Source organism: Ruditapes philippinarum, unplaced genomic scaffold (genome assembly GCF_026571515.1).
Source record: "Ruditapes philippinarum isolate M1 unplaced genomic scaffold, ASM2657151v2 ctg8812_1_1_1_1, whole genome shotgun sequence".
NCBI lineage: Eukaryota > Metazoa > Mollusca > Bivalvia > Venerida > Veneridae > Ruditapes > Ruditapes philippinarum.
In genome coordinates this window covers 14030-38652 of record NW_026855567.1, presented here as the reverse complement: position 1 = coordinate 38652, position 24623 = coordinate 14030, and the positions used below count along the sequence as shown (strand labels likewise).

At 33.4% G+C, this 24623-nt stretch overlaps 1 protein-coding gene and 1 long non-coding RNA gene across 2 annotated transcripts in view; both read left to right on the top strand.

Moving 5' to 3' along the window:
- Positions 1-148: 148 nt before the first annotated feature.
- LOC132743728 (sushi, von Willebrand factor type A, EGF and pentraxin domain-containing protein 1-like) overlaps positions 149-24623 on the top strand; it is a gene marked incomplete at its 5' end in the record, with an annotated part of 30717 nt that continues 6242 nt past the window's right edge. Inside the window, 16 exons of the mRNA XM_060732279.1 lie at positions 149-263; positions 711-842; positions 1549-1676; positions 3509-3699; positions 4427-4551; positions 8188-8442; positions 9032-9200; positions 9768-9983; positions 10262-10482; positions 10982-11128; positions 11421-11516; positions 11826-12023; positions 12242-12482; positions 14735-14880; positions 15453-15614; positions 16525-16680. Of these exons, the coding sequence (XP_060588262.1) occupies positions 149-263; positions 711-842; positions 1549-1676; positions 3509-3699; positions 4427-4551; positions 8188-8442; positions 9032-9200; positions 9768-9983; positions 10262-10482; positions 10982-11128; positions 11421-11516; positions 11826-12023; positions 12242-12482; positions 14735-14880; positions 15453-15614; positions 16525-16680 (2698 nt within the window). The remainder of the gene's footprint in view (positions 264-710; positions 843-1548; positions 1677-3508; positions 3700-4426; positions 4552-8187; positions 8443-9031; positions 9201-9767; positions 9984-10261; positions 10483-10981; positions 11129-11420; positions 11517-11825; positions 12024-12241; positions 12483-14734; positions 14881-15452; positions 15615-16524; positions 16681-24623) is intronic.
- LOC132743727 (uncharacterized) lies at positions 16850-23002 on the top strand. Its single transcript, XR_009627610.1, has 3 exons — positions 16850-17487; positions 18691-18802; positions 20486-23002. It is a non-coding gene; the product is annotated as an uncharacterized LOC132743727 (long non-coding RNA).

Genomic DNA, 24623 nt, shown 5'->3' with positions numbered 1-24623 from the left:
GAAACAGATATTGTTTTTACCTCAACAATATTGAAAATCTCAATTCACGGAACCAGAAGGACTTTCTTCACTTGTAAATAGTGGTTTCAAATCTGAGCTTAAAGTTATGATACAAATATATGAAACATTTGTTTAATATTTTATTCAGACAAGTTATACTGGTGAAGACTGTTCAGTTAAATTACATTGTGATGAGAGTCTTTGTAGTTACCATGGTTATTGTTTCCAAAGCAAGAATGGAATAACATGTAGTTGTCATGAAGGTGAGTTGTTTAATTCTGATAGTAATATTTTTTTACTTACTCTAAAACTTTATTGTTTGTTTGATGCTTGTTATAAGAAGAAATAAACTTTAAATAACAATTTCTTAGCTGTTTGAATGTGTGGTTTTTTTTCATTTCAATAAGAATTATCCTTGGGTGGTCTGGTACAAAAATTTATGAAATGTTTACAGTCTGTTGAATGAGATGGCAGTATGTCACCTGAACTAAGACTTTAATGACAATTCTCCTCAGTTTCCAATATTCAAAGAGCAATGAGTTTAAAGTCAAGTGTACAATTTCCTCAGAGCCATTATACCCTTTTGGTTTTAAGATTACTGTTGTTGTTTTTTTAATTATTTATGTATTTTTTTCATGGTTTTCAGATAAATGTTATTATATTGTTATATATTGTGTTGATGTGAGGTTTCTGTGTTTTATCATTTTCAGGTTTCACAGGGGAAATATGTGAAGAGAAAATTGTTCGTCATTGTGACAGTAGCCCTTGCAATGAAAACAACTCTCTAGAATGTATAGATGATGCTTATGGCTTTAAATGTATATGTGATACAGGTTGGCAAGGTAATAACTCTTAAAACTTTTTAGGATATATAATGTTTATTGAAAATTGTTTTGAACAGAATTTATAAATTTATTATACCCCAACATATATGGGGGTGGGGTGTTATACTGGAATCCCTTTGTCTCGTCCATCAATCTGCATCCTTTAAATTTATTATCTTTAACCTTTTAAAGGTTGTTTTTTTCAAACTTGGTTCAAATGTTAATATCAACGAGACCATGTGCAGAACCTTTGTCAACCATGTGCTGGCTCAAAGTCACATAAGAAGGTCAGGGGTCAGACAATTTTGTGTCTTCTCTTTATCAGTAAATCCTATTCCCTTGAAGGCTTTTCTTCAAATTTTACTCAAGTGTTAACCTCAACAAGGTGATCAGCAGTATCCATGCCCCACCCCTGTCAACATGAAAGAGTAGAGGCTCATAACTCCAAATATCTATTGGTGGTTCTACTCAGGTGTCGGTTCGTGCCTGAAATAAGTCATGGAAGGGCATGTGAAAGCTAGAATGTCGCTATATTGTGTGGGTGTGACGTAAAACCCAATTAAACAAACAAAATCTACCCTGTATATCTGCACTTAGTAGAAAATGGTATTTTTCACCTGTACCCAGAATTTGAATGTCTTTATCTTGAAGCATTTTAACCTTCTTAAATGGTTTACGTACATTTCATTCTCTCACTGCCACAAGGTAATCATGTACATTACAGGAAAGCTATGTGTTGAGGAGATAAACCATTGTGATTCAGAACCATGTGAGAATGGGGCTACCTGTAGTAACCATGGAGACAGCTTCATATGTCATTGTGCTGCAGGATTTGCTGGTGAAACTTGTCAGGTGATTATTGCTGGAACTTTGAAAAAAATATTTTTTAATGAAAAGTCATCGTAGAAATATAAAAATGAAAGATAATAGCTGAATGAATTTTTGAAGATTAAGTACTTATCATTGTTATAATTGATAGCTTTTAATTAAGTTAGATTTGTATGCATATTATAATATATATATAGATATATAATATAGAAAATAGTTTGTTCAATGGAAAAAGATTACTTCTTTTTAACTAAGTAAATTAATGTAGTGATCGTAAAGATTGATTTCTAAAATTATGTTTCTTTACATGAATTTACATGTACATGTATATTTAATTATGCCCCCATTTCGAAGAAAAGGGGGTATATTGCTTTGCACTGGTCGGTCCGTCGGTCCGTAGACCAAATGGTTTCCGAGTGATAACTAAAGAACCCTTAGGCCTAGGAACTTCAAACTTGGTATGGTGATTGGTCATGACCAGTAGATGACCCCTATTGATTTTGGGGTCAAGGGGTCAAAGGTCAAGGTCACATTGACCTTGAAAGCAAAAACGGTTTCCGATCAATAACTAAAGAACCTTAAGGCCTAGGAACTTCAAACTTGGTATGGTGATTGGTCATGACCAGTAGATGACCCCTATTGATTTTGGGGTCAAAGGTCAAGGTCACATTGACCTTGAAAGCAAAAACGGTTTCCGATCAATAACTAAAGAACCTTAAGGCCTAGGAACTTCAAACTTGGTATGGTGATTGGTCATGATCAGTAGATGACCCCTATTGATTTTGGGGTCAAGGGGTCAAAGGTCAAGGTCACATTGACCTTGAAAGCAAAAACGGTTTCCGATCAATAACTAAAGAACCTTAAGGCCTAGGAACTTCAAACTTGGTATGGTGATTGGTCATGATCAGTAGATGACCCCTATTGATTTTGGGGTCAAGGGGTCAAAGGTCAAGGTCACATTGACCTTGTAGGTAAAAACGGTTTCCAATCAATAACTAAAGAACCTTAAGGCCTAGGAACTTCAAACTTGGTATGGTGATTGGTTATGACCAATCAGATGACCCCTATTGATTTTGGGGTTAAGGGGTCAAAGGTCAAGGTCACATTGACCTTGTAGGTAAAAACGGTTTCCGATCAATAATGAAAGAACCCTTAGGCCTAGGGACTTCAAACTTGGTATGGTGATTTGTCATGACCAGCAGATTACTCCTATTGATTTTGGGATTAAGGGGTCAAAGGTCAAGGTCACAATGACCTTGTAAGTAAAAACGGTTTCTGATCAATAACTAAAGAACGCTTCAGCCTAGGAACTTCAAACTTGGCATGGTGATTGGTCATGACCAGCAGATGACCCCTATTGATTTTGGGGTCAAAGGTCAAGGTCACATTGACCTTGTATGTTAAAACGGTTTCCGATCAATAATAAGAGAACCCTTAGGCCTAGGAACTTCAACCTAGGCATGGTGATTGGTCATGACCAGCAGATGACCCCTATTGATTTTGGGGTCAAGGGGTCAAAGGTCAAGGTCACATTGACCTTGTAGGTAAAAACAGTTTCTGATCAATTTACTAAAAACGCCTAGGCCTAGGAACTTCAAACTTTGTATGATGATTGGTCGTGACCAGCAGATGACCCCTATTGAGTTTTGGGTCAAGAGGTCAAAGGTCAAGGTCATTACCAGTAGATACTTTATAACCCTTATTAATTGTTTGATCACTGGGTCAGAAGTCATGCATAATAACCTTATCACATGACTAATTGGCTGCTGATAGGGGGCATACATGTTTTACAAACATATCTTGTTTTCTTTAATATTATATCTTGTTTTCTTTAATATTATATGTTTAAATAACAGACAAACTTGGATGAATGTATCAACAGTCCATGTGTAAATGGTGGTGTATGTGAGGATGGGGTCAATGAGTACAAATGTATGTGTCGGATAGGTTGGTCAGGTGACAGATGTACCGAGGAACATGATGCCTGTATATCTTCACCATGTGTACATGGAACATGTCGTGATAAAATGCAGGGTTATGTTTGTTTGTAAGTGATTTATAAATTATTATTTTAAAAGATGACTTGATTATTTTTATGAGAGCTGTCCATATTTAGTGCAACTCTTTCTTAGGGAACTTGATAATATGGAGGTTGAAACATTTATTATGCTCCATATTGAAGAAGTGGGGGTATGTTGCTTTGCACATGTCTGTTAGTTGGTTCGTTGGTAGCTTGTTCGGAAGACCAAATTGTTTCCATCAATAAGTTAAGAATGTCTGGTCCTAGGAACTTTAAACTTGGTATGAAAAGTGGTCAAGACCTGTAGATTTGGGGGTCAGTAGGACAAAGGTCACATTGACCTTTTATATTAAAAGGGTTTCTGACCAGTACCTTGACAACCTATGGGCCTTTCACCCTCAAACTTCACAGATGCATTGGTCTTGGCAAGTATATGACTCTATTGATTTTGGGAGCAGGGGGCCAAAGGTCAAGGTCACATTCATCTTGTTTGTAGAAATGACTATGATTGTTATAATTGTTCTAAACCTACAATTTTTAAAAGATAATTGTATACTTTTTTGACATATTTTCATAAATAAACAAGTAAAATGTTTATGGCTTATTTTTCAATATAAGTTAAATAAGTATGACTTTTGGTTTATAAATAAGCATTTAAAGAGTCCATAACAAATTTTTTCACAATTTTTTTTTAAAAAGTCGATAAATTTTTGTGACTAATTTTGGCATTAGAAATAAAATGCTTTGTTTTCAGATGTGAGAATGAATGGACTGGGGTACAGTGTGATACACCTATAAACCCATGTTTGTCATTACCATGCCAGAACAATGGTACCTGTTCATCACATAATGAATTTGCATTTTGTGCCTGCACACCAGGTATGGTTTATATTGTTATACTTTATAATGTGTGTGTGTATCTTTCATTCTTTTATCATTCTGCTTGTAGGGTTTTTTTTTTGCCCCCGGGCATATAGTAATTGAACCGTCCGTCCGCCTAGCTGTACGTCCGTCCGTCTGTCCGAGCAAAAATTTTGGGTTTAGGGGGTATATAACAGTAAAGAGAACAAAAGAGAACAATAGGTTCATTCCATGATCAAAGGGTTTATGGGCTAGTAGCACTTAAGAAAACAAAGAAAATAGCCCCTAAACCCAAAATGTTGGAACGTCCGTCTGTCAGTACGAGGTTAACCTAGAACGCAAGTTGGATTTTTCTTAAGTTCTACCTGTACCAATGGCTTCATAATTTACACACTTGCTAATCCATACAAAGTATATGATCTGGGCAAGTTACATAACTATGGCTTCCATTTGCACCAAGTTATGGCCCTTTTCAACACTTAGAAAATGAATAGTGGTTAACCTAAACTGGCAAGTTGGAAATATCTTATTTTCTATCTGAACTAATGGCTTAATAATTTTCACACTTACTTATCAATACAATGTACATGGTATTGCCAAGTTATATAAATGTGCCATCCATTTTCCCAGTAATTTCCCTTTTTATCACTTTGAAAATAGGGCCTTGTATGGTTAACCTATTCCGCCAAGTTGGATTTATCAAAAAATTTCACCTAATTACTTAATTTATTTAATGATATCTTTCATATTTGGTAGGTGGATACCTTTAACGGTCCTCTAATTTTTTGTGGCGTTAGGCGTCTCTAGGTCAAGGTCAAGGTCACTTGTGTAAAAAAATAAATCTAAACATTTCTGCTCATACAGCCTTTATTTTTAAGTTAATGTCTTTCATGTTTATAATAGTCATACCAAGGGAGGTCCTCTTCCTTTTCCTTTAGTAAGGGGTCATTTGGGTCAAGGTCACCAATGTCAAAAATAGATTTTTTACACTTTTACAGGTGTATTAACCTTATTCTATCGACAGATGTCTTGTATATTTTGTAGGAACATAAAATTGAGGTATTCTCATTTGGATGGAGGTAGGGGTCAGTTGGGTCAAGGTCACCAGTGCTAAAAATAGATTTTTACACTTTTGCTCATACAGCCTTTATTTATTGACAGATTTGTATTATAATTGGTAGGAAGATAACTTACATGGTATTCTTCCTTTGGATGGAGTTAGGGGTCAGTTGGGTCAAGGTCAACAGTGCTAAAAATAGATTTTTACACTTTTGCCCATACAGCCTTTATATATTGACAGATTTATTTCATATTTGGTAGGAAAATAAGTTGCATGATATTCTTCCTTTGGATGGAGTTAGGGGTCAGTTGGGTCAAGGTCACCAGTGCTAAAAATAGATTTTTTACACTTTTGCCCATTTTGCACAGCCTTTATTAGCTCACCTGTCACAAAGTGACAGGGTGAGCTTTTGTGATCGCTTTTCGTCCGTCGTCCGCCCGTCGTCCGTCCGTAAACTTTTACTTTAAATGACATCTCCTCATAAACCACTAAGCCAATTTCATCCAAACTTCACAGGAATGTTCCTTTGGTGGTCACCTTTAAAAATTGTTCAAAGAATTTAATTCCATGCAGAACTCTGGTTGCCATGGCAACCGAAAGAAAAAACTTTAAATATCTTCTTTTAAAAAACCCTAAGAGCTAGAGCTTAGATATTTGGCATTAAACATCTTCTAATGAGTGTCTACCAAGTTTGTTCAAATAAAAGCCCTGGGGTCAAAATTGGCCCCGCCCCAGGGGTCATTGATTTTCCCTATATGCATATAGTAAAAACTTAAAATATCTTCTTTTAAAGAACCCAAAGAGCTAGAGCTAAGATATTTAGCATGTAACATCTTCTAATGAGTGTCTACCAAGTTTGTTCAAATAAAAACCATGGGGTCAAAATTGGCCCCACCCCAGGGGTCTTTGATTTTCCCTATATGCATATAGTAAAAACTTAAAATATCTTCTTTTAAAGAACCCAAAGAGCTAGAGCTAAGATATTTAGCATGTAACATCTTCTAATGAGTGTCTACCAAGTTTGTTCAAATAAAAGCCCTGGGGTCAAAATTGGCCCCGCCCCAGGGGGTCATTGATTTTCCCTATATGCATATAGTAAAAACTTAAAAAAATTTCTTTTAAAGAACTCAAAGAGCTTGAGCTAAGATCTTTAGCATGAAACATGTTCTAATGGGTGTCTACCAAGTTTGTTCAAATAAAAGCCCTGGGGTCAAAATTGGCCCCGCCCTGGGGGGTCATTGATTTTCCTTATATTTGTATAGCAAAAACTTAAAAAATCTTCTTTGAAAAAACCCAAATAGCTAGAGTTTAGATATTAAGCATGAAACATCTTCTAGTGAGTATCTACCAAGTTTGTTCAAATAAAAGCCCTGGAGTCAAAATTGGCCCCGCCCAAGGGGGTCTTTGATTTTCCATATATGCATATAGTAAAAACTTAAAAAATCTTCTTTTAAAGAACCCAAATAGCTGCAGCTAAGATATTTAGCATGAAACATCTTCTCATGAGTGTCTACCAAGTTTGTTCAAATAAAAGCTCTGGGGTCACAATTGGCCCCGCCCCAGGGGGTCATTGATTTTTCCTATATGCATATAGTAAAAACTTAAAAAATCTTCTTTTAAAGAACCCAAAGAGCTACAGCTAAGATATTTAGCATGAAACATGTTCTAATGAGTGTTTACCAAGTTTGTTCAAATAAAAGTCCTGGGGTCAAAATTGGCCTCGTCCGCGGGTCATTGATTTTCCTTATATGTATTTAGCAAAAACTTAAAAAATCTTCTTTGAAAAGACCCAAATAGCTGGAGTTAAGATATAAAGCATGAAACATTTTCTAGTGAGTGTCTACAAAGTTTGTTCAAATAAAAGCCCTGGAGTCAAAATTGGCCCCATCCCAGGTGTTATTGATTTTCCTTATATTTGTATAGCAAAAACTTAAAAAATCTTCTTTGAAAAAAACCCAAATAGCTGGAGTTTAGATATTAAGCATAAAACATCTTTTAGTAATTGTCTACAAAGTTTGTTCAAATAAAAGCCCTGGGGTCAAAATTGGCCCCGCCACAGGGGTGTCATTGGTTTTAACTATATGTGTATAGTAAAAACTTAAAAAATCTTCTTTTAAAAAAAACCAATGAGCTAGAGCTTAGATGTTTAGCATGAAACATCTTCTTGGGTGTCTACCAAGTTTGTTCAAATAAAAGCCCATGGGTTGAAATTGGCCCTGCCAGGAGGGGGGGGGGATAGATCGTTGGTTTTTCATTATATATGTGTGAAGTAAAAACTTAACATTGAAACATCTTCTTATGGGTGTCTTCCAAGTTTGTTCAAGTAAAAGCCCTAGGGTTTAAACTGGCCCTGCTCCGGATGCCTTTATACAGGTGAGCGACCTCAGGGCCATCATGGCCCTCTTGTTTTAAATATTGTTACTGACAAGAATCTGAGCCGGGGGCATTTGTGTTTAACAAACACTTTCTTGTTTATGAATATGTTACATAATTTAGGAAGGTTATTAAATTGAATGTCACTTTATTCAGTACTAATTCAGATTTCTTTTTTAAAATTTCAGTTAATGAGTATGTTCTAATTTTTTTCTTTATAGAATACACTGGTAAAAACTGTGAATCAGAGGTCAGCCCATGTGCTTCAGGTCCTTGCTTGAATGGTGGAATTTGTACAGTTTCTAGTCAGACATTTGAGTGTCATTGTTTATCTGGTTACTATGGTGACAGATGTGATAAAAGTGTGGCACAGTGTAATTACACTGTGTGTAAGAATGGTGGGAAATGTATAGAAGAAGATTCAAATGTCCGGTGTCAGTGCTTACCAGGATTTTATGGATCAAGATGTCAGGAAGGTAGTTTACATTATCATTTACTTCATGATGGATGCTTGAAATGATTCTCTGAGATTTTCACAGTTTGTGTGTCAGACTTATAGTGACATTATGCTCATTTTTTTCATTGCCAAGTTGAGCTGTATTCGATATACATTAAAAAAGATTGGCTGTTATAATGGTGATTGACCAACAATTGATATTCATAAATGTTTAGGATAATATATAAATCTGCCTAAAATATAAAAAAAACTGCCCCACACTTTTCTGTTACTTAGATTCAGAAATCATGTGGGATTAGTAGTTGGTCATTTGTGGAGAAATTAGTAATTACTGGTTACTTATCGAGTAAAATTGGTAATTACTGGTTTGTTATCGAGTAAAATTGGTAATAACTGGTTAGTTATCGAGTAAAATTGGTAATTACTGGTTTGTTATCAAGGTAGACTGACAGTCAAGATATGACCAAAAATGTGTTAAAACCAAACAAATAATAAAAAGGTCTCATTTATTGACCTTATTAAATAAAAATTAATCATTAATCAGGGACACATTTCGAACATTTTATAATTTTAAAGAGTACTCACCAGACTTGTATATATTTTTACAGAAAACTCACCAGACTTTGAGATGACATTAACATTAGATAAACCAGTATCTTGCAGCACAGATATGGTAACAAAAGCAGTATCAGCTATTACTATATGTTGCTGGTTTAAAATTGTTGAAGGTGGTGACATGCCCGGTGGTAAGGATATATTACAGATGCTAGATGATAGGTAAGTTAGCTTGATTTTAATGTTTTCTGCATTTTTGTAAAGGATTATTGATGTTAAAAATATTCTCATTTAAGTAAATTACACATTCAAGGTATTTTGTTAATTGCTGAATAATGAGTTTATATTTGACCCTACATATATTACATCTTTTTGCATAGCTCTGTAGTCCGCTAGATAATACGGACAGCATCAGATTAGTATTCCAGGGATCACTGGTGCGATCCTCTTGGTAGGATCGGGCAAAGCAAAATTTCTTTGTTACAGTTGATCTCGATCTCACCACTGATTCAGAGAAGGTCACTTGTGGAGAAGTTGGTTATTACCAGTTAGTTATCCAGGGAAGCCTTAAAGGTGAATGGATGGCTGAGATATGACCAAATGTGTGTTAAAATCTGCATAAACATACTAAAACAAAAACTTTAAAAGAATGCTATTTACAGTCTGCATGTCATCTTTGAACTGAATTATAGACATTCTTTTGAATGATAATTGTCATCTAGCATTCAACAAAAGTCTGCCCTTTAATCACATGACACATATTTTTAATCTGATTTCTTAATATTTCAGTGAACAGTCATTATTGACAATCAAGAAAGATAGGCTGGTAGTTTCCTTCTGGCCAACAGAGGGAGCCACGAGACATGTTGTCAGTCTTGATATCACTGACCAGTCATGGCATCAGGTTTGTTTTACATGGTCAGCTGATGGTGAATGGGCAGTCTATGTTGATGCTGTATTGAAGCATACCAGCAACGGATATGGCTCGGGAAATGAATTAAACAGGTAAATTAGAACTGGCAGAGTGGTTTAGTAGTAACAATCCTCGTAATTTTATAATATCTAATAAAATTTTCTTTATTTTCTTTCTACTTTAATGTTGATAAGATCTGAAGTTTGAACTTAATATAAATAAGTACATGCTACCGGGTATGTCATTTAAGGGCTATTTTATAATCTTAGTTAAAAACAGTAATTATATATATTGTTATTAGCACTGCATTTTCAAGAAATGAATGCTGCTATGTCATGAAAAGTTTGGTAGAATTTTTATTTATGTTTAGATTTAGGATGATAGCAGGTAACATAGATGGGTCTATTGGAGGAGCTGTCACTGGAATTAATGTTTATAGTAACGTAGATAAATGCACTAGTAATGAGGGTGATGTTGTCAGCTGGGTCGAGTTCGAGTCTTGTGCCAGGCAGTATGATATGGCTGTTTCACCAAGTTCCTGTCCAGAGAGTCAATGTTCGGGATTACTAACTACAGATTGTAATGTGTCAGGTATGTATCTGTGATGAAATCTACTGATATTTACAAAAAGCTTTTTCCACTTAACATAGGGTAAACTCATTTCTGAAAACATTATATATCAGATTAAATATATGTTAAATTTTTGTTCTTGTCTTGTCAGTTTTGAATGAAATCTCTGATTATAACAATGACAGTCAACATATACTAGTTTTGATCTTTATTAATTATTTACTAGCATTAGAATTGACCTTCACACAAAAAAGCCCGTGCTCCAGGAGTGACATGATTTACATAGTCATATAAAACTCTTGTTCAAGAGCAAAACATATTTGGTTTACATTTCCTCATAGCCAGTGCATACTTGCTCTTGCTGAAACATAACTTTAAAGTGGTCACTTTCTTTATTCATTAGAGCAAAGTGAGATGTATCATGGCACTTTGATATAATCAGTGTATAGTTTGTCAACATAGTTTGATCATAGAATTAGAAATATATACACTTGTTTACTTGTTTTTGGTTTTTTTACAGATAAGATTCCACCTGAAATTGTTTTCTGTCCTAAAGATGTTGTAGAGGTCATGTTAAATGATGACCTTTCCACAGAGATCAGTTGGCCTTCACCCCTGTTTAAAGATGATGTTGGGGTTGTAGATATAAAGCAGTCCCATCAACCAGGTTAATATTATGTGAAACTTTGTCTTTTAAATATTGTGCAAAAAAAAAAAATTTGTATGGTGTATTTATTCAAATTATACAGTATAGTACATCACATCAGAAAAAGGTATTTTGAAATAACTATGTGTGTATTTTATTCAATATTAATTTAATGAGTGTATTTAAAACTTTATGAATTGATTTCAAACATGTATTTTTGAGAGTCTTCTTACGTGATGAAAAACCAACCCACTGTAATGACAATAAAACAAAAGAAATATGACTTTCAACTATTGCAAAATCTTTCTTTCAGGACAAATATTCACTTTTGGAGAATATCCAGTTACTTACACAGCATTTGATGCCCAGCTTAATTCTGTATCTTGCACTTTTACTGTCATTGTTACACGTAAGTTTTGGTTAAGTTTTATGCAAAAATAACTGTCCAAACTATTTTGACAGCTTTTTGTTAAATAAACGATTTTCCTCTTACTGTTGTTTAGAAAAATATCTGATATATAAAGTAAAGATAAATTATTTTAATAAGAGAACCGTTGAAGATGTTTTTTTCTAGTCAGTTAATTGGTCCATCACAGTTTCTTACCAATTATTTCTTATTAACTCTAGCAATTTAACTTTTATATCCGATTTTTCATCTTTGAAAGCGTTGTTCGTACAAGATGATGTCTTTGATAAATCTTTTACTGATACTATACAGCCAAAACATGTGTAGAACCTGATGCCCCTCTCCATGGTGATGTGTCATGTGATCAACAAGTGGATTATGGGATGGAATGTACTGTGGTGTGTTTAGATGGCTACATGTTTGTAGAAGAGGTTGCAAGACTGTATGCATGTAGATATGGTTTGTGGGATCCACCTAGAGGAAAATATTTCACATTTCCACCTTGTGCTAGTAAGAATTTAAGATTTTTTATGCATTATTTCAGACAAGTGCTAAAAACAATACTTCTTTTCTTTTAAGTCATTCAGACACTTATACAATGAAGGTCACATGATGTATGTCATCTACATACATTGTATATACATAAGCCTACAAAACATTCCACATTTGTTATGTTTAAGGCATGCCAGATACACCAGAATTGTCATAATCCATATATTATATTGCAGGATTTGAACCACCTTTGATGGAGTTTGATGGATTTTTACAACTTTTGGGACCAGTATGCTCTGATTCAGCTAAACTGGATCTTATTGACTTACTTAGTGAAGAGTTTTCCCAGACTGGTTTATGTCCTAGTGTAGACTGTGACACAGCCAGCATTAATGTAGACTGTATCCTCAGTAATGTCATCAAAAGATCAGTGGAACCAGTTCATTTTAATGTGACATTCAGTATTAGAAACAATGAGTAAGTAGTTTCTCACTTTTAGCTGTAGATAAGATCACGGATTTATATTACAGGGATCGGACACTCCCAGTTAACCCTATATAAATGCTTAAATGTCTTGTCATGCACCCGATAAAGGTACATCGATCGATAATATACCGGCGCGAAGCGTAAATGCCTGTTCGCAACGGATACCTACTTTACAAAATACCATATAGCTTTTTCATTTATTATCCGATTTTGGAAATTTAAAGTTTATTTTGAAGAAAAATACTTGGTTGATTCAAATATCTAATTTATTTTTTAAAAGGTACAGTTTATCTGTCCGCAACGACGGTTAAAAAATTAACTTGACAAAATCCGCGGTAAATTTACATTTTTTTTATATAAAAAGCAGGTATTTGAAATTTATTATTACGGTACCATAATACTTTCAGTTTCAAAACAAAAAAGAAGCCGATGTAAGTTATTCACAAATGATCAAAGATGCAATATTTAAGATTTGTTGGGTTATGTAGTCAAATTTATTAACGCACAATTGTTTTACGGGTAATGTATTGCGGCCTTTACACGTGAAGAAAATTTATTCATTTTTTAGTACAAAATATTGCCGAGATTGTCAATATTGCCATATTCATAGAATATTTAAATTTCATTCATCATTTATATCATTATTATTTTTTGTAAATCTGTTTTCAAATGTCGGTGCAGTGAAGTAGACAATCATCGTAACAGTAAAGTTCTCTCGTGTGGCTGTCTCGATTCCGGCCTTTTTAACACTCGTATATTTTAATCTGTATATTTTAATTATTCTTTTTATTTGAATGCCTGTAGAAAGATATTTATTATACTTTTTAATGTAACGCTAGAAAAACAATAAAAATCTTTACAGTTTGAGTCAGTATTTTGCGAAATAAAAGTAACTGTTGATTATTTTTTACACATCGCTTAAATTTCTTTCAAGTTTAATTACTTTTGAAGGGGGGTAAGTGATAATTAAAAAACTTTATTTCCAAACTTTCATTACCAGGTTACATGTGATAATTGCAACACTCAATCTTCAAAAACAAATATAATTTGAATGTATATTTTGTATATGCGCGGTCTTTAACTACAGTTCATGGCATATGTGGTAAGAAAATGATTCTGAAGAGGATATATATAAATACAATGTAAATCTATTTTCTTTATTAACATTTATAAATGAAATTGAAAATATACAACTAAATTTGTATAGTCCTTTCTCTGAAAAATGATGAAAATAAACATGTTTATACTAATATACAGGTAATCAAATAAAAAATGTACAAATCATTTGGAAATAATTCACAGAAATAAAGACACATTTCAAACATGAATTTCTTTAAAAGTTTTTTAGCAATCAAGAAACGTTTTTTTGCAATGCCATCATTAAACCATGTAAAAAATAATTATCTTATTCTGAATCGCGGTAATAATTCGTGCTTGAAGTAAAAGGGCGGCGAAGTGTAGAGAGTATGCCTAAACAATAGGCGAATATTTTTTAAATTAGGTACTTTTTAACTAAGCGTTGCAGCGTTCTATCAGCATATTTTCATATAATAATACTTTAGCGACACAAAATAATACTGTATCAATACATTCATATGTGTATAATTTTTCACAAAGCTGCAATAACACCACATACTCCGGTGAAAATCTGTCATATTTCGTACTCCTCAAGTTCCGCCATCTCGTTCTGTCCACCTTTATCCGATTCCGCGCATGAGGCAACGGGACTTTAAGCTAAACGAAAGTGTCCGATCCTTGTAATATAAATCCGTGATAAGATAGATAAAGACACAGCATAAGGTTTCCAATTTTCTTAATTTCTGTCAATTCATTAAAGAAATATTACATCGGTGCAATGTAACTGATCCCAAGAAGTAAATTTTGTTGCTGTTATTAGGTCAACTATTGGAAGAATTTGTACTTATGTACTCACACTTTGGTTATGTTGTTATATACAGGTTGGTATCTCTAAAACACAACTGAAGAAAATGGGTTGAAACTTCACACACTTTTTTTGTGTGATTATCTAACATGATTGGCACAGGTCCCTTAACCTTTTTACACGTTTTAGAGTTTTATAGACTGTTGTTATATCTTCACTAATCAATTAGATACAAAGCAAATAAGATAATTTCAAACAGTTAGTATTCCTAAGGTTATGTTTATAAACAAAATAAAGTCAAACCTGTTATAGTCAACCATGTTTAAGATATATCTTTTAGACATATATTCTATTTAACTAGGTTGACATCTGAGAATTCATCCTCTGTTATTGGTCAGTTTGAAAACTCATTGAAATCGGGTATTGGTGAATTTGAAACAGTTGATATTTCTGTAACAACAGAACAGTCGTGTGACACGGGGCAGGTCCTCAGTCAAGGAAATTGTGGTAAGTGTGATAGATTTGTGCTTATGTATACAATGTTATTTAATATATATAAATTATGTCATGCAAAAGACACTTTTGCATGTTTTGAATGCAGAAAAAAACATGCAGAATGTATAGATAAGGGGAGTAGTAAAGGTTAAGAGGCCTCTTAAGAGGCCTTATAACTCATGGATGGTGGGTTCAAACCCTCCTGGTTACATGACCCCATGTTTCATCATTTGACACCAGTACTGAGGTCAAGGAATCACAACTCTGAATCTATAGGGGAAAGATAATTTTGACAATGTACAGTGTTTATGTGTAATGTAAGTGTACATTTGTGTTGCTTGAGAATAAGGTAAATGTCCAGACTAATAATGGGATGGATGCTATCAGCATGATTATAGACATGATTTTAAGACATTTATATATGATGCAGTAAAGTTAGATTTATACAAATAAAATAATTTACAGTAAGTAACAATTATGAACATTTTTGTTCAGGTATTTAGAGTAATAATATTTTACAAACTTGCCACCTCAAATATTCAATTCGTACCAAAATTGTAATATAGAAAACCCTTTATTTCCAGTAAATTGTGGTCAAGGGTACTTTCACAATGCCACAGCTGGACTGTGTCAACAATGCAGGGTAGGAAATTACAATGATTTGGAGAAGCAGACTACATGCAAGTCATGTGATCAAGGAAAGACAACTCTCACAGCTGGATCTGTTTCTGAAAATCAATGTTACTGTAAGTTAAAAATCTTTCCTCTTAATGACAAAAAGATACTAATTAATAATCTCTGTTATTATAATGGGACAGGCAATTGGAAAACACTGCTGCCAGTAAGCAGCATGTTCTGCCATTTTTTCATGTTGATTGTTGTAAAAGAGTTGTTTTTGTAAATAATAGAAATATTAACCAACTGAAGAAAGAGTTAAACAATTTATTTGAATTTAAATGGTCTAGACATAATATGATGAAAATTCATCAATATAATTTTTTTAATAAGGACATTAATATATGAGTTTAAAAACTATGATTGTCAGTTGTTTGGCTTTCGGCTGGACACCAACATAGGACCACATATCTAATTGGTAGTTGCTTATCCCTTTATATTATGTCCCAGATTGAGCATTTTTAATTGATTTTAAAAAGTATAACTCACTGTATTTGTATGAAGAAATGCATACTTGAAGTTGACACTTTAAAGGCCTGTTATGCATTATGCATAAAAAAGCTGTCTTATTTATTTCTCAAAAGTATTTTATTTTTTGTATCTACTTTAAGTTTCAAAAAATACTCATTTGCCATATAGATGATCTTTTAATTCTTATACTCTGTTGGCAATTGGTATAACTATGTTGAATTAGTATTTTGTATGGAAGTCAAAATACTACTTTGTTTACATTTTGCTACCTTTATGACACATTACTGCATGCTCAGTGCTACTTTCTTTAGTTGTTTAACAACTTATGTGCTCTAGATCAAACCTTAAAACATTATTAAACATGTGTATCACATTTTATAAGAATGGAAAAATTTGAATTTCTGAGGCAAGATGTGCCTATAAGGAAAATTTTGTAAAACTAATACTTTTAATGGCACACTTACATTTTAAAAAGGACGAAAATTAGATTAGTTTTTCATCTGATTTCAGATATTTGTGAGAGAGGATATTACCTTCTTAATGAAGATTGTGAGCCTTGTGAAGTAGGATTTTACCAGGATATGAGTGGATCTACTTCCTGTAAACCCTGTCCCCTAGGTCATACAACACAATATGATGCTTCTAAGTCATTAAATGATTGTAATTGTAAGTAAAGTATATATATGATGTATTTACATGTAAGTTTAATGTTATATATTGTTATGTAGAATTACATGTGCAACAGATTTGAAACACATTAGTTGGGAATATTTTCTTTTAGTTTTTAAGAGTCTCAACCCAGGGATCATTGGTTCGAGCCCTAATCGGGTAATTTTTAGTTGGGACGTAGTCCCAACTAGTGCACTTACAAACCCGAAATTTCCAACCATACAGGGTAACGCCCACTGCTGTGACGTTTCATCGCCACTCTATATGCTATATTGTATTCTAACATATCAATCTAAGCTGAATTCATAGTGATCACCCGACCATGACCGACGCATAACCGCCGCGAGTGAAAAATAGTGCTCTGAATTTCTGAAAACTTCGATTTATTGCGAACAGAAGAGGAGACAAGAAATTTATTTTTTGAAAATAATGTGCAATTGAGCTTGAATTACGGTATTAGAAACGTAGCGGATATAATTTGAAAGGTCACATAATTCTATGAATGGGATAGTAAATTAATTGGGTCATAGTGCTTGACGGCTTGCAATATTTAACTTACTCATCCGCCTTATCATCACATTTTTTTGTATTATATTCCAGAAATTTTTGAAAAAGACATTATTTATCGGATAAATTTTGTAATTTATAATTGCAAAGTGGATATTGAAATAGAATTAGCCAGAGATGTAGATAATCTATTCGTCTCTGAATTAGCCGATAATTAGGTTAAATGAATCCGACAACTTCCGGTATATTTTTTGACCTACTTCACGAGCATAATTATCAGCCTGTTAAGCTCATAAGGTAAGTTATAAAGCAAAATATGTTATGAATTTGATGAATAATAATATTAAGTTTATTTATTGATGCCAATTTGTTTCCGAGGACTAAAACTTTCGTAAATAATTTCGAAGTAATTTGGAGATCTCGAGTCTTTCGTACCCAAGACATTTCGATCATACTTAGACTGCAAATCGACAGATTTTACAAATTGATAGTACACAGATGTCTGCCTTTACAGGAAAACCGGCATATATGCCTACAATTTTTTGGTCTTGTCACGACCGTTACGTCTCTACCAAATGGGGCACATTCTTGAATATTTCAGAATAATTTTATTTTGACCTTTATAAATTATTATCTATTTAAAGTCTAGCCATTTCATTTTGGGTCATCTTTTTACAATTTGAATAGTTATTCTGGAAAAACGAAGTGCGCAAATGATCTAAAGGTTTGTACAAAGATTAGTGTTCTAAACATTCATCAAATGGTACATTTATCTGGAAAAAATATTTCAGTCCCATCATGACAATTAAAAATGAAATACCTCAATGGAACCCCCTTTAAATTGAATTACACTTTTTTTAAATGTATGGGTAAATTCCATTTTCAGTGGTTGAATTTTTTCCTCTTTTCTCATTAATCAAGCTATAGTTTCCCATTTATATAGCCACAGGTTGTTTTGAAAGTTGAAAAAAAAATCACTGCCACCTTGATAATTGTTAACCTGAAAAATCTTCAGGCACTTAAGGGATTTGAACCCCAGACCTCTTGATTACAAGGCAGACACACAACCATGTCGCGAAAATGTCAACACAACAGCAAGACTGTTGGAAATGATCTATTCCTGTTCTCAATACATGGTTGAAGTAATTTATCAGTGTTAATTAAACATTTTATATGATTTAACAATTTTTTGACACTACTGATATTCACATTTTTTTCACAAATCTACATGTAAAAAATAAATATCATAATAAAATGATAGAACATTTTCTATTTTAGTGGTAATACTGTGGAGTAATATGAAGAAATATTATTAATATTTATTATCATAAATTTTTCAATTTTTAATTATGTCATTACATGCTGTACACAATCATATTATTGTGTAAACATATATATACATGTACATTGTATAGACACATATATACATTGTATATACACACACTAAGAGAGTAGTATTAGATGAATTTGAAAATGAAATCTCTAAATTGATATTTTCAGGGAAATAAAAGATCATTTACTTTAATATTCACTTGGAAAGGCTGGTACATGTAGCTAGAAAAAAGTACAGTATAAGATTAAACAAAGACTAGAAGATTATTACAAACAACAGGTACTTATATACTATTTAATGTATATTTCACAAACCAAACTGTTTTCCAAAAAAATTAATGAAAACAATATTTGACCTAGAGTCATAAGATTGACAGAACATTGGCGTGTGGGGGCATCCGTGTCCTATGGACACATTTCTAGTTTCACTTATATACTACCGGTATGTAGAAATTTTGTGAATGCAACTCCTCTTAAACCGGATGGCAGATTTTGCTTAAACTTACAGGGATGAACAACCTTCAGGTGTAGATGGTAGTAAAGGAAAGAATTTTTGCTGCGACCAAATTTTACAGAATTATGGCCCTTTGTTGATTTTTTCACTATATACTATGTAGAAATTTTGTGAATGCAACTCCTCTTAAACCGGATGGCAGATTTTGTTTAAACTTCCAGGGATGAACAACCTTAATGTGTAGATGGTAGTAAAGAAAGAAATTTTTGCTGCAACCAAATTTAGCAGAATTATGGCCCTTTTTTGATTTTTTCATTATATACTATGTAGAAATTTTGTGAACGCAACTCCTCTTAAACCGGATGGCAGATTTTGCTTAAACTTCCAGGGATGAACAACCTTAATGTGTAGATGGTAGTAAAGGAAGGAATTTTTGCTGCGACCAAATTTTAGAGAATTATGGCCCTTTTTTGATTTTTAGTTTTCAACTTGTGGCACATGTAGTCAAAAAAATATTTGACCTAGAGTCATAAGATTGACAGAACAGTGGCTTGTGGGGGCATCCCCGTGTCCTATGGACACATTTCTAGTTTTCTTCTTAGTGTACCTTTATTAAGATCTATTTAATTGACAGACTGTTTTTAAAGTTTGAAGGGATAATCTTTGAAACATTCAGATTGGTTATTAAACTAACCATTATTTACTTTATTTATAGCCAATAAGTAATTATACCTTTAAATTGTATGCCGTCGAAACAAAGTAATTGTATACTGTCTGAATTGTATACACACCAGTCTCTCACAACGCATTACTCACCCCAAATGAGGGTAAAAATAACTCTGACATAAAGAAGTCTGCATAGGGATGACAATTTTATTAATAAAACACAATATATTGTTCATTGCTCATTGTTTTTCAGAGTTTAATATTGCAAGTGCAAATTTGATAGTTCCACTGTGTTACTATGTATTCAAATATTCAAAACTACTTTCACTTTCGGTTTTAATTTAAACTAACAATTGACGAAATACGAGTGTTGAACGAATACCAATAAAGGATTGTCAGAAGGAGTGTTTTGCGCATGTTTTGAGTAAAAAATGATGTAAAGGCTATTACACCAAACAGAGTATGGAAAAAGTTTAATTTTTCAAGTGGCCTGATTTCCGTTTTGTTCTATCACTTCGGTGTTAAAGCCGCCATGTAAAAGTAGTGTGTTCCATCATGCTAAGAGTGGTTTCACACAGGTCAGTAAAGACCGGTGTACACAATGTACTGTCTGCACATATGTGTCAGAAAAAATATCACAAAAAAAGGAATTTAGTATTACTATGAGTATTTATTAAATAAATTGTATTTCAAATATATTTAAATAGTATTATTGAAAGTCATTTTGTATGACAGACACACAAATCTAGTGCTCTGCATTATGAATGTAAGAAGAGACAAATAAAATAAGCATTTTTTTGCAAATTATTGCACTTCATATAATTTTTATTGCTTTTTTTTAAGGTGGACATATGTCACTGTCAAGCGAATGAAGATAAGCATCACACTCGGTGGGAATCTCCAGTTTCCAGATGTAGTGATCATAACTGTATAGGCACCATTAACACTTTGGACTAGTTGGAGTATTTTAGAGGGCTAGTCTGAATTGAATCCCCTGTCAATAGTAAAGGCCAGTCATGAACATTGTGTTGAAGGAAAATGTTAAAACTCGGATTTCCCGCTTAACCAATCATTACTTTACCTTATATTCAGTGCGGTAATGTAGGAAATGGTTACTTTCTGGAACGGAGCTGTCAATTATTTTTAAATTTTTAGCTTGTTAGTGTTATCGTCGGACAGTTGTGAAGTAAAGACATCGCAGTTTGACTGTATACAAGTTGCGTTAAAGAAAGTATGTCGAAATCTTAACAGTTATTTGTTGATTTTGTAGAAATTGACCAGAATTCACCTTTGTTTACACGCATCGCTTGGACGTCGAAAACGACATGCAATGACATTTCAGTGAAATTTGGAAACTTGCTCGTATTTTGGAGCATTTTGTAGGATTTCGATGAAGTAAAAAGTGTTTATGATAGGATACATTATTCCTAGAGACAACCACAAAAATAAAATAGTGATCTGGTGTATTTTTACCGAACAGTTCTTGTTTGTTTTGCATGATATTTTTCTCTCGTTAGGGACCTTTATTCTTTATATATAGTATTATGAGCGTATATGGGTAAATGTGGTATATAGTGCCTGTGGTTTTATCATGTATCTTAGCTTGCCTGGTGTAATGATAAGTAATAAACCTGAGAATTGAAACTATGAGAATAAATTGTTGTTATAAGTCCCCTTATATTTTCATTAAGAGGGGACTAAAGGCTGACCCATTTCTGTATGTCAATTAATGAAAGCTGAATTTCGCTACAACTTAAATGGTACAAAAGTAACGTTCATCATACTGGTTTCTGATATAGAACTATACAGAGATTTAGCATGTTATTATAATTTATGCTCCTGAAAGGGAGAGAAAATAGTTGCGGTCTTAACCATCTGTCGGTATGGACTCAAGTAATATTATGGATAAAATATCTGTGTTCATTCCATACAGACTTGTACTTTTGGGGAAAAAGGTTGCTCATGGGAGGAAAATATGTTTTTAATGGTGTTTTTGAGATTTTAGTTGATAAAGGAAAAAAAACATAGTCTGAACTTAGGAAGACATTTGTCCTTCACACTCTTGTCCGAAATATGAATATAACTAGATATGTATTGAAGGGATTTTATGTAAACTTCACAAAGTGATAGAGACTTTTAAGAGGAAGTGCAATGTTCAAGAATCATAGCTCTACCTTGCTTCATGTTTTAATTATATCCCTTAAGTTAAAAATACTTATTCCAAACTATCACTGAATCTACATCAACTTGAACGACTCGAATTTTCCAATGTGTCAAAGAACCATAACTCCATTCCTTAGTTTTTAGCTCACCTGTCACAAAGTGACAGGTCGAGCTTTTGTGATCTCTTTTCGTATGGCCGTAAACTTTTACTTTAAATGACATCTCCTCATAAACCACTAAGCTAATTTTATCCAAACTTCACAAGAATGTTCCTTTAGCTGTCACCTTTAAAAATTGTGCAAAGAATTTAATTCCATGCTGAACTCTGGTTGCCATGGAAACCGAAAGAAAAAAAACTTTAAATATCATCTTTAAAAAAAACCTAAGAGCTAGAGCTTAGATATTTGGCTTGAAACATCCTTTAGTGAGTGTCTACCAAGTTTGTTTAAATAAAAGCCCTGGGGTCAAAATTGGCCCCGCCCCAGGGGTCATTGATTTTCCCTATGTGCATATAATAAACTTTATAAAATCTTCTTTTAAAGAACCCAAAGAGCTAGAGCTAAGATATTAAGCATGAAACATCATCTAATGAGTGTTTACCAAGTTTGTTCAAATAAAAGGCCCGGGGTCAAAATTGGTCCTGCCCCAGGGGGTCATTAATTTTTTTTAAATGCATATAGTAAAAACTTTAAAAAATCTTCTTTTAAGGAAGGAGCTAAGATATTTTAGCATGAAATATCTTCTAGTGAGTGTTTACAAAGATTGTTAAAATAAAAGCCCTGGGGTCAAAATTGGTCATGCCCCAGGGGGTCATTAATTTTCTTTAAATGCAAATAGTAAAAACTTAAAAAATCTTCTTTTAAAGAACCCAAAGAGCTAGAGCTAAGATATTTAGCATGAACATCTTCTAATGAGTGTCTACCATGTTTGTTCAAATAAAAGCCCTTGGGTCAAAATTGGCCCTGCCCAAGGGGATCATTGATTTTCCCTATATGCATATAGTTAGAACTTCAAAAATCTTTTTTAAAGAACCCAAATAGCTAGAGTTTATATTATAAATTGAAACATCTTCTAGTGAGTGTCTACAAAGTTTGTTCAAATAAAAGCCCTGGGGTCAAAACTGGCCCTGCTCCAGGGTTGTCATTGTTTTTAACAGTATGTGTTAGTAAAAACTTAAAAAATCTTCTTTAAAAAAACCCAATAAGCTAGAGCTTTGATGTTTAGCATGCATCATTCTTATGGATGTCTTCCAAGTTTGTTCAAATAAAAGCCCTTGGGTTAAAACTGGCCCTGCAGGGTGGGGGGGGGTATATATAGGTAGGCAACCTCAGAGCCATCATGGCCCTCTTATTTAATTATCTACCTTTATTATACATGTACTTAATTATGCTTGTCCAGAGAAGTACTGGAAAAGAGTTGATGAAATTTGATTAACTTTTACACAGCAGCGAAAATAATCAAGTGAAAGAAAGTGTTTTTCAAATAACCCTAATTTTTGTGTCGCCTTGTAAAGGTGACATATAGGGGTTACTTTTGTCGGCGGCGTCTGTGTCGTTGTCGGCGTCCCGGAGCATAACTCAGTCACTATAAGTCTGATTGACTTCAAACTTGGTATGCATGCTTCTTTTAATAACCCGAAGTGCAGTGCACAAGGACCGGTACTCTGCAGTTCTTATTTTTTGAGTTATTGCCCTTTGTTGATTTTCATACTTTAATTTTGTCCGGGCCATTTCTCTTCAACTAAAAAAGCTATGGACTTGATACTTCATAGGATGATAGCTCTCATTAAGAAGAAGCGCAGTGCACAAGAACAGTTACTCTGCATTTGTTATAATTTGAGTTATTGCCCTTTGTTTATTTTCATACTTTAATTTTGTCCGGGCCAATTCTCCTTAAGTATAAAAGCTATGGACTTGAAACTTCATAGGATGATAGCTCTCATTAAGAAGAAGTGCAGTGCACAAGAACTGGTACTCTGCATTTCTTTTTTTTTTTTGAGTTATTGCCCTTTGTTGATTTTCTTTCTTTATTTTTGTCCTGGTCATTTCTCCTCAAGTATGAAAGCTATGGACTTGAATCATCATAGAATGATAGATCTTATTGATAAGAAGTGCAGTGTTCAGAAACTGCTGCTCTGCACTTATTATTTTTTTAGTTATTGCCCTTTGTTATTTTTCATATTTCATTTTTGTCCTGGCCATTTCTCCTAAACTACATTGTTCACAAGGCGACACATCCGACTTGCGGAGTTCTAGTTTTTAGCTTAATTTTACAATTATCATCTCTTAAAATACATGTACAACAACTTTTAAAATAATGGTTGTCTGGAGTAAATCTTTTCAATGATATCACACTCAAACTAAATACAGTTGTAGAGACTAGTGAGCAGAAGTCTTGTGTCAAATAACCAAAATTCTACATTACTTAGTTTTTGAATTATCTCCGTATATATTTCATGATACTGTTCAGAGAGAGGATTAAATTATTGAAGGAATTTGATTGAAACTTTATAAACGTTATACAGTGAAAGAGATTAGCATGAGAATTGCAGTAAACAAAGGCCATTATAAGTTCTAATGACATGGTCACATTCATATAATGTGATGCAAAAAATATTGACCATATGAGTGTTTACTTGATACTGATACAGAAAATTTGATATATATCACAATTGATTATTTTTTCATAGCTTTGTCTCCCTTTATAATGTCATGTGTTAAAATAGTCGAGCTTGCAGTTTTCCTCTGGTAGCTCTAATTTCACTTGTTGCTCTTGTCAAAAAAGGCCAATAACGGTTTATGATGGACCTACACGTACA